At 38.4% G+C, this 12,584-nt stretch overlaps 1 protein-coding gene across 3 annotated transcripts in view; it reads right to left on the bottom strand.

The window, feature by feature from the left end:
* Positions 1-12,584, bottom strand: part of SHTN1 (shootin 1) — a 126,259-nt gene that overhangs the window by 69,435 nt on the left and 44,240 nt on the right. For all 3 annotated transcript variants that reach the window (XM_076009761.1, XM_012774934.2, XM_012774959.2), the window contains exons 2-3: positions 12,247-12,299; positions 1,858-1,918 (exon numbers count right to left, since the gene is read on the bottom strand). Coding sequence is in view for 2 of the 3 variants with exons in the window: in XM_012774934.2 (XP_012630388.1) it covers positions 1,858-1,918; positions 12,247-12,299 (114 nt within the window). In the remaining variant the exon portion in view is untranslated. The remainder of the gene's footprint in view (positions 1-1,857; positions 1,919-12,246; positions 12,300-12,584) is intronic.

Raw genomic sequence — 12,584 nt, 5'->3', positions numbered from 1 at the left:
GTTTAATTAATCCTTCCAGACTTTGAGTTGCTCATAAGGAAAAACATAAATTTTTAAAACTATCAAGGTGTTTAGAGGAAGAACCAAGGAAAGGGAAAAGAGAAATGGTAGATAAAAGCAGAGTTTACATGTTATTCTAAAGGCTGATTTGTGGGGAAAGTTGCCTCTGCTTTTGCATAATGCAGGAGGCAAAATCCCTACTACCTACCTGGACCAAAACATCTCATAAGTCCAACCATCAGAAATTTGAACTTTTCCCGCTGTACACAGTATACCAATCCACTATCAATAATTCAAGCACAATAATTGGTAACAATGCCAACGGTATAACTCTTTCAGATGTGACCTCGTGTCAGCACAAGTGTAAGCATATTTCATAAATCTTGCATTAAAGAAGGAGAAAGTGTCACGTGATTATAATTCCTACATTCACAAATATGAGGTAGTTCTACCACAGCATACTGGCCTCCAAGGATAGGTCCTATCAACAAGATTCCCCTTAGACATTCCTTGTTACAGCCAGATGCTAAACTAAACTTTCTATTGAAATTTAACTAGAAGGCTACATTTTTATGACCGTTTTACCTTCAACAGAAATAAAATGTTTTGTTGCATAGTTGCCAAGTCAACACTTTGATATAATCCAATAGCTTGACTGATACAGCATCTGCAGAATGATGGAGAAAGACCTTGGCTCCCCCCAAGGAAGGGGGCCACTTCCTCTGCTATGGTCTGGCCCTTTGCCCATGACATACTTCCATCTGAATCTTCTAGGTCTGATCAGCTATGTTCTATCTCAGGGGATAAAGTAATAACAGATTTATGTCACATACAAATATTACATAGCAAAAATTAAGAAGATCATTATAGCTTTTGTGGGAATTTAACTTCCCTTGAAAAGAGGGCTAGTTCAAACATTCAAACTCTTAAAAACATCTAAGTTCTGTAAACTTGTAATTCTTTTTCTCTGTTTTTAAACCACTTTATTGAGGTACAAGTGGCATGTAAAAAGCTGTACATATTTAAAGTATATAACCAGATGAGTTTGGGGATACACCTGTGATACACCATCAAGGCCACAGACATATCCCAGAATTTCCTTCTGCACTCTTTATTTACTTATTTATTTTTATTTATTTATTTCCACGTTAAGAACACGTAACATAAGATCTACAACACAGTGTTGTTAGCTATAGGCACAATTCTCTATAGCAGATTTCCAGTGTAACTCCTTTGGTATGACTTAACCCAAGAAACTATTCATATTGCTATAAAGATATATGTATAAGAATACTTGCCATGGCATTATTTGTAATAGCTAGAAACCAGGAATAATCTATCAGTGAAGGAATATTTAAATAAATTATGGTACTAACATAATGGAATACTATGGACAAACAATTAAAATTGATGTACATCTCTACTGAAACACAAAGATGACCACAGTACACTGTTTACTGAAAAGAGCAGGCTGCAAAACTGAATACAAAACATGATTGCCTTTTTTGTAGATACACACATTAGACAAACGAAAGACCAGGAAGGATAGGCTATAAAACACTAGCATTGGCTTTTATCAAGGCATCAAGATAACAAGTAATTTTTATTCTCCTTTAATTTTTCTACATAGTAAAATCTTTTGTAACAATTATAAACTTTTATAATACCCTTATAAAACAATAACACTTATTCCATTTCTTTAAAAATTAGTAATGTCAGGGCATGTTTTTAGCAAGTGAGAAGACAATTCTTGCTTTCTTGACTGTATGATCAAGGAATCAGCAACTAACTAGGATGTGTCTAGTCACATAATCCCCACTGATGCATCATCATAATCCCACTGAAATGCTTACGCACTTTTCTGAAATTCCTCCAGTTTTTTAACAGCTTCATCTCGTTCTTGCCTAATTTTGTCACACTGAAAAGAGACAGAAAAGAAATGTTAAATTTTTATCATAAATTTAAAGTTTGGAAAGCAAGCAAGAGTAAACTTATAAACAATACCAACTTTCTGAAAACAAAACAAAATTTAAAACCTTTGAAAAGCCTCAATGGTCACATGGTATTTGTACTGCTCAACCAGGATGATATTATTCCATTTGTATCTGGCCTGTTTTCTTGGACCTTCTAAGATATGAGTCACCTTACTGCTCATTATCTCCTCAGTAACAGACCGATTTAACATCCCTGAGTTAAAATGTATTCATTCTTTACGAGGCTGTTTGTGCCTCTTTTTATGTAGGTTAATGCACTGAACACCCCATTTATCCACAGGTCTGCTTCCCAACAGTTTCAACTACCCAGAGCACTGGTGCACACTTGGTAGTGAATGGAAAGACTACTGAATGAAGGCAAAATGCGGCCACATACCCTGCACTCCACTCCCTAACCCAGGAAAAAATGATCTGTGTGTCCTCAGAATTCTGAATAAAAGAAGGTAGCAAATTAAAAGGTAGCAAATACTTCTCCTTCATATACAAAACTAAAAAAAAAAAAAAAAGGTAGCAAATAAAAATATTCCACAATAAGCATGCATCATTTACATAAACTGATTTTTAATTTTAAAATGTGAGAGAACTCACTGAAAAGACTTTAAGAGGCAAGATCTTTTAAGGCAAAAGTACCTTTTTCCCCCCCAGAGACAGGGTCTCACTCTCGTCACCCAGTGCACCTTCAAACTCCTGAGTTCAAGCAATCCCCCTGCCTCGGCCTCCTGAGTAGCTAGGACTACAAGCGTGCACCATCACACCTGGTTCAAAGTAACTACTGAAGTATGAGGACCTTTTAGGGCATCAGGTATAGAAACAAATGCCTCATGTTTATTAATCAATTTTTTAAAAACTTAAAGTTCATTTATGAGGACTGAGTTCAATTCATCCTGAATTTCATAAAACAAGCAAATAAAACACATTGTAGAGAGCTTCATCAAAAGTACCTAAAACTTTACAAAGTGAATTTTAGCTATTAGAGTAATAATGAAAAATTTAATTTCCTAGGAATACCTTATTCCTTAACAGAATGATAGGAATTAAAGCACAACGTTAAATTACATTTGATTCCTAACATGCCAGACAAATATGTTAGGATTTCATCCCTTTGGATGTTTTTAATTTCAAATTTCAGTGGCTAAAAAATTATGATGCCACTGGTAATTTGAAAAATTCAAATTAAAATGATGAGATATTCTCACCTATCAGACTGGCAAAAACTGAAAAAGTCTGATATCAGGAGTCAGAAGCTCTCACAGACTGCTGGTGAATGTGTAAACTGGTATGATTCAGGCTTTCTACTTCTAGGTGAAGTAGAATATATACCTAAAGAATCTCTCCCAATACATACAAAATGACCCGTACAAAAATGTTCAGCATTTATAATAACAATAAATCATGGTATATTCATATAATACACTACGGAGCAGCCAAAATAAATGAACTAATGCCATATGTATCAACATAAATAAATCTCAAAAAACATGTTAAATAAAAAGAGTTGCAGAATACAAATCAAATACCTTGAGTACACAAAAACATTTCATATGTTTACGTATCTTTCATGATACATATTGCATATATCAAATATAAAAACATGAAAGGAATATAAAAACATGGAAGGAAACATACAAAATTTATGACAATAGTTGTCTCTTAGGAGATAGGGAGGAGAATGAGACTAAGGGTGGGTGACACAGGAGACCTTCAATTGTATCTGCTGTATTATTTTATTTTTGAATTTCAAAAGAAATAACAGCTAATGCTGTTGTTATATTATTTTCTGCCTTTTTCTGTGCTTTTAAAATATTTTTAAAATAAAAAAGAAGCAAGCAGTTCAGTTCTCCCCTTTAATCTCTAAAGAACCACTGAAACATTAAAAACCCATCTTTGTTGGTATGGGTAAATCCATTCTGGCAAAAGAGTATGAAGCAAGGACACAGCACTAAACCAGCAAAGCTGGTTACTAAATCTTGACATAGAAAACTATACTTTCAGGGATCATTTTTATAGTTCATTACTAAATCTTGATTTAGACTCTGCCCAAAATGAGTGAGGCTGGACCAAAGGTTATTTCCTAAAGCAGAAGGTATACTCTTTCATTAAGGTTTCCCTATAGAAATCTACCCTCTGTACAAAAAAAAAAAAAAAAAAAAAAAATCTAATATAGTTTCTATTTTCAATCTACCAGATAAACTACATTTACCATTTTTTGGTGTTTAAAATTCTAAACACTAGAGTTCTGGATTCTCATAAAAGCTTTTCTTAGAACCTTCCATAACCCAAGCGGACCACACCAAACAGTATAATTAACCCTTAATTCTAGGAGACTGCTGGCTGTTTCAGAAATGTTCCTCTTGTTTTCTAGAATTGGCTTCTGTTTATTTTGGACTTCCCCACCACTACTGCTAATCTGCTCGCCCCCCACCTCCAACATGCACAGTATAGTCTAAGCTGTGGTCCCCACCCCCAGGGCTACAGACCGTACAGGCCTGCAGCATGTTAGAGACCAGGCCCCAGGACTCTGCTCCACAGTCCCACTCCCATGGAAAAATTGTGTTCCATGAAACTGAGGAATGGGGGGTGCACAGCCGGAGGTGAGTGGTGCCTCCCCACCTCTCATCCCCATGGAAAAATTGTCTTCCATGAAACTGTCCCCTGGTGCCAAAAAGGTTGGGGACCACAAGAAGGAACAAGTAGAAACCTAATTTCTGACCAGACTCAAATTCCTGAAGTTGTCATTGCCAAATGAAATATACCTAGTGTTTTAATTTCAAATTCATTTCATATTTCTTAATCTGGCATTTCTGAAAAACATGAAATGCCCTGTGAAAAACTGTCTTCACCTAAGAGCTGGTGCTTGAAAGTGCTGCTCCTGAGTTAGTGTCACTTGGGTAGTTCTGTGTCTCTCTCAAAATTTTACCTGAAGGAATTAGAGGTTTATTCAATTCTCACTTACATCAAATAGCCACAGTCTTCACTGAGACTTTGTGTGACAAGAGCATTAAACAGGAACGGTGCTCCATCTAGACAGACCTGAAAAGGGCCACCAGTTGACAACACACACAAACCACCAAGGCACCGACCATTGCAGTTAACTAGCAATTTTAGGTAGGCTTGTACCAGCTGCTCAGAAGGAAGGCTATGTCCATACTCTCTCCTGTTAAGGCCCGGGCAAGACAGGCTCTGGTTAATAACGGGTCTCAATATCAGTTTTACCTTAACATGTAGGTACCCCCATTTCTATAGTTCGGCCATCTACGTTCACCCTAACCCTATAGTTATCATCAGCAGATTCACAAGCTGTCTCCCAACCCCAGCTGTGTTCTATCAGGGGTCTTCACGTTGCTTTGCTTTCTATTTTCTGCAACCACATTATGCTAGAACTGGCAGTCACAGAATTTACCATCTGTTATGCTGAAAAGGGTGTGCGTTGGGGGTGGGGAGAATCTACACACGCTGTAAATGCAGCTCACTTGTTCCAAACCAGAACTGAACAGAATGTGGAGGACGCACCCATTTACTAAGCAAGAATCCAAACACCCACTTATTTCCTCATTTTAGGTGAACCCAGAAAAATATCTTGCAACCTTTCTCTCATTCTGCCAACAGGGAGAAATTATCAAGGATTATGGGCTTTTCAGAAGAATGTTTCATCTTTACACCACACAGAAGCCCCTCACCCATCCCACCCCCTACCCTGCTCATGCAGCTGCACCATTTGTAAAAACTGCCTCTTATTTGTGTGAGAATTGCTCATGAAGACTTTGCAATAGCAACAGATGTTTTGGTGCCCACATCACTTAATTATGATGCCCAGCGATTCCCCGTCTCTCAAAGCTAGGGTAGAACCCAGCAGAGTGAGTGCTGGCTAGTGTGAGCAAGCTGGATAACATTTCATTTACTCTAGAGCCTCTATCGGGGCTCTTTATGAAGTGGTGAACTGACCTCAGGTTGGCCTTGCTGGTTTTGAAAGCCCTTAGCACAAGAAGCCCTGGCTGTTTTCCAGATCTCTTCCTTGAGCCTTATCCAGGCAGATACCTGGCTTCTGAAACTGAACCAGGACTTCATAGCACTGGCAGACTGATTTGCAGGAGAAGGTCTCTGCAGTGTGAACTGGCATCTTCCCTGGACCACTCCCCGCAAAATGGGCAGCCGAATTCTTTCTCCTTCACATATCATGCAACTAACTATTATCAACGCTAAAATGTCTGCTTAAAAGCAGAAATACAGATAACCAATACAGAAACCAACACATCTTTATATTTGTTGTGTGTGTGTTTCATGCAAGAAAAAACAACATTCTAAATGGTGTCTAACTTCCACTATTATGAACATTCATCTTCATCTCCCTGGTGAATATAAGGGAGGATTACCTATAGAAGTACATACATGTGCTGCATTCACACGACTCCAAGAAAGCAGACAATCTATACATAGGCAAGTACCTTACAGATGACTAAATTAGACTCCTAAGCAAGTATCTACTATAATCATCAAATGTCTCTTTCTTTCTTCTGGAAACTGAACAAATTTATACAGGACCCCCATGTGCCAGGCACCGTGCTAAACACTGAGGGAAATACAGGAACATAATAGGCAAGGTGTGCTCACAAAACTCATGGTCTACCAAGAAAGATTAACAATGAAATAAGCAATTTATAAGGACACTTGATATAATGAGAGAAATACTGCACTAAAGGAACACACAGCAGAGGCCATAACATGAAGTCTGAGAGGTTTAACCCCACACCATTTTTCTTGAGGCTTATTTATGTCCAGTTATAATAGTTAAAGATGTAAATATGCACAGCACCAGAATTGTGTATATTTGCCTGTTTTAGAATCCTTGGTGATGCAGCGAAAGTACCATCAAATCATTTTTAATAATCAACAATTCTATTGTTCCACCTATGTAAGTTTGGCTAGGACTCAACTGTGCTTTCCAGATTTCTACACACTTATCCTTTAAGACTACAATACACTAAAATCATTCCCACTAGGACGGAATTCCTTTCACTCTCTCTCTTTTGGTGTTCTTCTTTCTTCCAATTTTCACAGGCAATAAAGAAATAGTAGCTGCCCCCCAAAGCTGTCTTTCAGCATTCTCCAAATTCTAGGTATTGTGTGTTAGATGGAAACACATGTCATCAGAACAGAGATCCTTGCTCTTTGTTTCTGGATAGATTGCTGTTAATAAGAGACTCATTTTCACTTTCAAACTGCTAAGTAATTACTTTTTCTCTGGCACAACCACTTGCCACTCTGTCTCAAAGAAACTGCATGTATGTGGATGTATTATGCATGAACAGTTAGCATAATGGATGCATATTTTGCTCTTTAAAGTGGCTTCTTTATTGATTTTTTTTTTAAAAAAAATAAAATACTTTGGGACCTTCACCTCTGAATATGACACAAGAGTAAGAAACGTTAACAATAGACAACTGAGCCAAGATGCAAACAGTATCATATATCTTGCTTCTTGAAACGTAAGTCTTGGAAAGTGTCTGCCTCGTTCTTTTCATTCATTGTTCCTGGCACGCTGACAGAACCGCCTGATGCACTGTTACAGTAGCTCACCCAAACGCCTTCTAATCAGCCCACTTAAACATTTATGCATTTCAAAACTCGATCTCAGAGCATAATATTAAACATACTTACTATTTAAAGGCAGACATTCTCCTATTATACAGATTTCCTTCTTCTTATGCGCACTCCACACACACACCCTCCACCCCGAGAAATGTGAAAGCCACTCCATTCAAAGCTCAATGAGGCCTTTCCCCCATATAGGAAAAAACCCCAAACGATTATGACAAAGATCCTGAGTGAGTCACAAGAGAATGCCCTTCAATTGTAGAAGCATGACTAATATTTGAATGTGGTGATTGCTACATAAGCAAAGTAAAAAACATTTTATTTGGTTGATCCCAAAATACATCATCTATTTTTCCGTACTCAAAAATGTAGATTGGGAGAGTTGTTCACTTCAATGATAGGCTCCCTTACTTTTTTCACATCCTGTCGATAATTCCATTTAGAAAATGGGTAAAAAATAATGGAAAGTAGCAAGTAGCCCCTTTCCATAATCGCCATTTATCTTGATGTTTAAAAAAACACACACAAAAAAAATCTCAAGTTTTTTACATTTTTATCCAACCCACACTGCTTGTTTATACCCTATTTAATATTTTGACAATAAATTTTGGTTGCTAAATGTGACAAGCACTTAATATGCAGACGTTTTATTACAAAAAAAAGCAATTAATTCTGCCTGTGAGAGAGAGAAGACTCTGAAAAATACAAGTGACATTTAAGCCAAGCATTAAAGGCTAATAAAAGTCACATGGAAAAGAATAGGAAGCTTGTCTTTCTGTTCTTTTCCTATCCCACTCCCAACCTCCAGGCACTCACTTATAGCAGCATAATTGGCTGTAGTTATTTGTCAACTTATTTGTGACCCTCGGTGTGGTTTCACTTAAGAGTAGGACCTTTGCATTTTCTTTATACCCAAATATTCAGAAGGTAATCAACAAAAAGTTTTCTCTTCAAAAAAGCTTTCCTTATAAACTCAAACAGATTCTAGTTCTATCCTCAAAGTCAATGATAAAAAGCACAAAATGGCCAACATTCCATTTTTCCTAAAAAGGGAGAACTGCAAAGGAAAAGATCCATCAAACCATTGGCCCACCCTTTCCCCCAAATCTCCTCCAATTATCCTTGGAATGCATTATGTCAGGATCTACATGTGTATAAATGTATATATGTACACATATGTACATGTACATGGATTTTTCTGACATAAAATTGATTTGACATTTAACTTGCAGTCTTTCAACAAAAACCGACAGACGGTGAAGACAAATGACCCAGGAACGTACTCAGTCTGATAATTTGCTGTGAAAAATTCAAGCGCTAACGATAAAGAATTAATAACAAGGCCGGGCGCTGTGGCTCACGCCTGTAATCCTAGCTCTTGGGAGGCCGAGGCGGGCGGATTGCTCAAGGTCAGGAGTTCAAAACCAGCCTGAGCAAGAGCGAGACCCCGTCTCTACTATAAATAGAAAGAAATTAATTGGCCAACTGATATATATATAAAAAAATTAGCCGGGCATGGTGGCGCATGCCTGTAGTCCCAGCTACTCGGGAGGCTGAGGCAGAAGGATCACTCAAGCCCAGGAGTTTGAGGTTGCTGTGAGCTAGGCTGACGCCACGGCACTCACTCTAGCCTGGACAACAAAGCGAGACTCTGTCTCAAAAAAAAAAAAAAAAAAAAAAAAAAAAAAGAATTAATAACAAAATTAAGACCTTTGTGGAAAAAGAGTCAATAAGCTCCCATGAGTTTACCTGCCTCTAAAAGAACACTGTGGTCAGAAAACCCATGTTTATATTTAGTCTCTGTTACTAACTATTTGTATAATCTCGAAAAACTCACTCAAGCCCTGAGGTCCTGTTCTCTCCTCTGTGAACCGGGGATGGCACAAGGCAGTCTGGAGCATTAGATGAGGGAGACAAGAGAACGTGGATGTCCCATTTCAGCTTCTTAATCAACAGACTCTTTAGCAACCATCTCCCCTGAAGAGCACCAAGTCCAACCACCTGTCTCAACAGAGGTGACTCCAAACAAGGCAGAAAAAGATCCTACACAAAAGAGTCACATCCACTGCCTCCTTCCATTGACAAGGTTCATGCCTTGGCAACAAAGATAGTTAGATTTAACATGGACACGTGGAAAGGAGAAATACCTTGCCATTTATTTTTCCTTTCTCCCCCCATTCGTGCAAAATTTCCCCCACATCAAATTAACCATGGCAAAAAGAGTCCAATTCCTTGAGATTGCTATCCCCGACTGGTTTAACCGAACCCTGGTTTGGGGCCATGCCGGAAGGATGGCCACGTGTCATTTGCTGGTGCTGACGGGACAAAGCTCACCCGGCCAGGCAACGAGAAAGTGCTTTCGCAGAGAAAATGGTGTTCTCCATTTACCACCTCCAGAACTAAAGCTGCTTTTACTCATTCTATGCTCTGTAAAAGGCTTTTATTATATGCTTCCCTCTTTTGTAACACAGCCCCCCTTTTTGGGGAAAAAATCTCCAGTAATAAGCAAGCTAGTCTTCTCACAGAAGATAAACAGAGCGCGGTGAACTTAAAACCACTCTACTTTGTTTTACCCAACCACACAGCATTCCATATTGCTTTCATTTCTTTTCTTCTCGTTTCTGTTAATAGTTATTTTGAAAGAATTGAACAGAAGCAGGTCAATAATGCCTACAGATGTTACAAAAGTATTAGGCCATACTCTGTGTAGGGAAACACGTAAACAGTTAATGGGCTGAGGTACTTTATAATCTTTCTTTTACCAAATGCATTTTACCTATAATGCCACGTGCATAACAGATGGTTCACTTAAAACCTCGCTGCAGAAAGTGGCTCTCACTTAAACAGCCATCATTCCTACCAACAGTAGATGCTTACAGAGCAACTACTACGTATTTTTAGGGCACTGCTACATCTACAAGCAAGGGTGAAAGAAGACTAAACAAAAAATTTGATCTTCTTTCTCTTATGTTATTCTTTTATATCCTTCTCAATCGTATGAAGACACCTGTTTGCTTTCCCTCCTCTTATCGTCTAGGTTAAGTCAAAGAGTTCTCCTGAATTAACCCTCCAACTTGCTTTGTTCTTCCCCTCTTGGGACAGGAGCAGCTGGGAAAGAGACTCAGTGGCTGATAACTTCTCAGCCTCTTTGTCCTCCTAGCACTGGAAGATGGGTGGGTGTCTTAGGGGAAGAGGCTCAAGCTACCTGGCCTACGCATCACCCACTAGATTCTCTTGGAAATTACAGGGCATCAGGGACCCAGGACCTGAGCACAACCTCCCCACATGTTTATATTCTCAAACCATCTATGATCTGGAGTGGTTACGGTGTTAGAAGTAGAAATCTTCTTGTCAAACTATTTTCTGTGACCTTCTTACCATATTATAGATGTATGCATCAGCCACCTTCTACCAGGAATATTTCTATCATCCACACTTACCATTCCCTGAATAACCTGACGAAGGAAGAGAGGAAACTTAAGGTTTCACAGGACACTAAAGATTCCTTGAAAGAGCAAAGGAGCCTTAAAACTAGGTGAAAAATAATGATCTAAAAATATATGATAATCTGCTTTGAACTAGTGTACTTACCATTCATATCACCAACCATACTACAGCTATGTAAGTGGCAAATTAATGCAAGTGAAAAAGTTTAAATAGGATTCTTAAGAGCCCAACAAATAATCCCAAATATGACACAAGTTTTATAAATATTTAGCTCGCTGCAAATTTTTATTACAGCTCTTACTCTGAAATGTTAAAGATGAGGTTTTGTAATTTATAGCAGTGATGACCACCTTCAATAACCACTAAGGATGCGACCTATTAATAATCTACCATGGACATTATGTTTTGAAATATTTGACCCAAAGTAATTTTTAAAGTAAATTTATTGATATCTGAAACCAACAATGAACAGTTCTGCTTCCTCTCTCCTAGTTTTCATTTTCTGTTCAGTCCCTCTGTTTTCAGACTTTAGCCTGCTCTTCTGTTTGTCCTTTCCTTAAATTTACAAGGAAATATATATTAGCAAACATTCACAAATCTTAAACAGACATTTTCAGCAACAAATAGGATACAGTTTGTAAAGGTTAGGTAAAATTTAATCATTTAATAGTTACAGAATAAAACTAACAGAGTCCCTGAAAATATTACTGGACTTCCCCTAGTTCACATGGGTGTTTTTCAACTTCTGCTACATTATTCATATAGATAGAGGAAGTAAACACAGAAAAGGTTTATGGAGGTATTTGGGTTAAACACCAATAACTAATTCCTAAGAGTTCTCTCCAGGATCTAATGTGCTTAGGTCCCAAAGGTACATGTCTCAGGCTTTCAGGACCATCACCAGAATCCCGAAGCTGGCTGTTAGGGGGAAAGTACAATTCTTGGGGACGTGAGTTGCTTGGCCTGGTGCCTTGCTGCACATTTAGTCGTGCAGTTAATCTCCCAGAGCTGCGCCCACTGTGGCAGGCCTGCTATTCTTTACCATCTGGAGCCTGGAGTTGATATTAGCTTGAACCACACATGCAAGAGAAAAGGGGGAGAAAAAAAAACACCCTCATTCACATTTAACTGAAATTGGTGGCTGAACAATGCACTATGCCGCCTAGGCTTTTACACATGTAAGAAAGGGGGGGAAAAAGGGTAAAGTACAAACCTTCTCCTTTGTTTTCTGGTTCTCTGCTCTGAGGTCTTCATATTCGCCTATTGCTAAAAGAAAAAAGGAAAGCAACATTATAACACTACTGAAAGTTTACTGTAGGAAAACCTGGGAACCCAACTAACCTCCCGTTGTCTATTTACTAGGTTGGGGTAGGGTGGAGAAGAGGCCACAGCAGAAGAGCTTCTTATTTTAAGAGTAAGGGGGAAAAAAAGAGATCATGGCAGATGTGAGAGCCCACCAAGATAAATTTCAGTTCTCCCTAGGTCATTAGAAAGACCCTAGAACCAAGACAGGTGACCTAGGAGAAGTCATTTCTCCTCTTTGATGCTCAG

This window comes from Microcebus murinus, chromosome 14 (genome assembly GCF_040939455.1).
Source record: "Microcebus murinus isolate Inina chromosome 14, M.murinus_Inina_mat1.0, whole genome shotgun sequence".
Taxonomy (NCBI): Eukaryota; Metazoa; Chordata; class Mammalia; order Primates; family Cheirogaleidae; genus Microcebus; species Microcebus murinus.
Note: the sequence above shows the minus strand (reverse complement) of the source record. Positions and strands in the feature narration are given on the sequence as shown.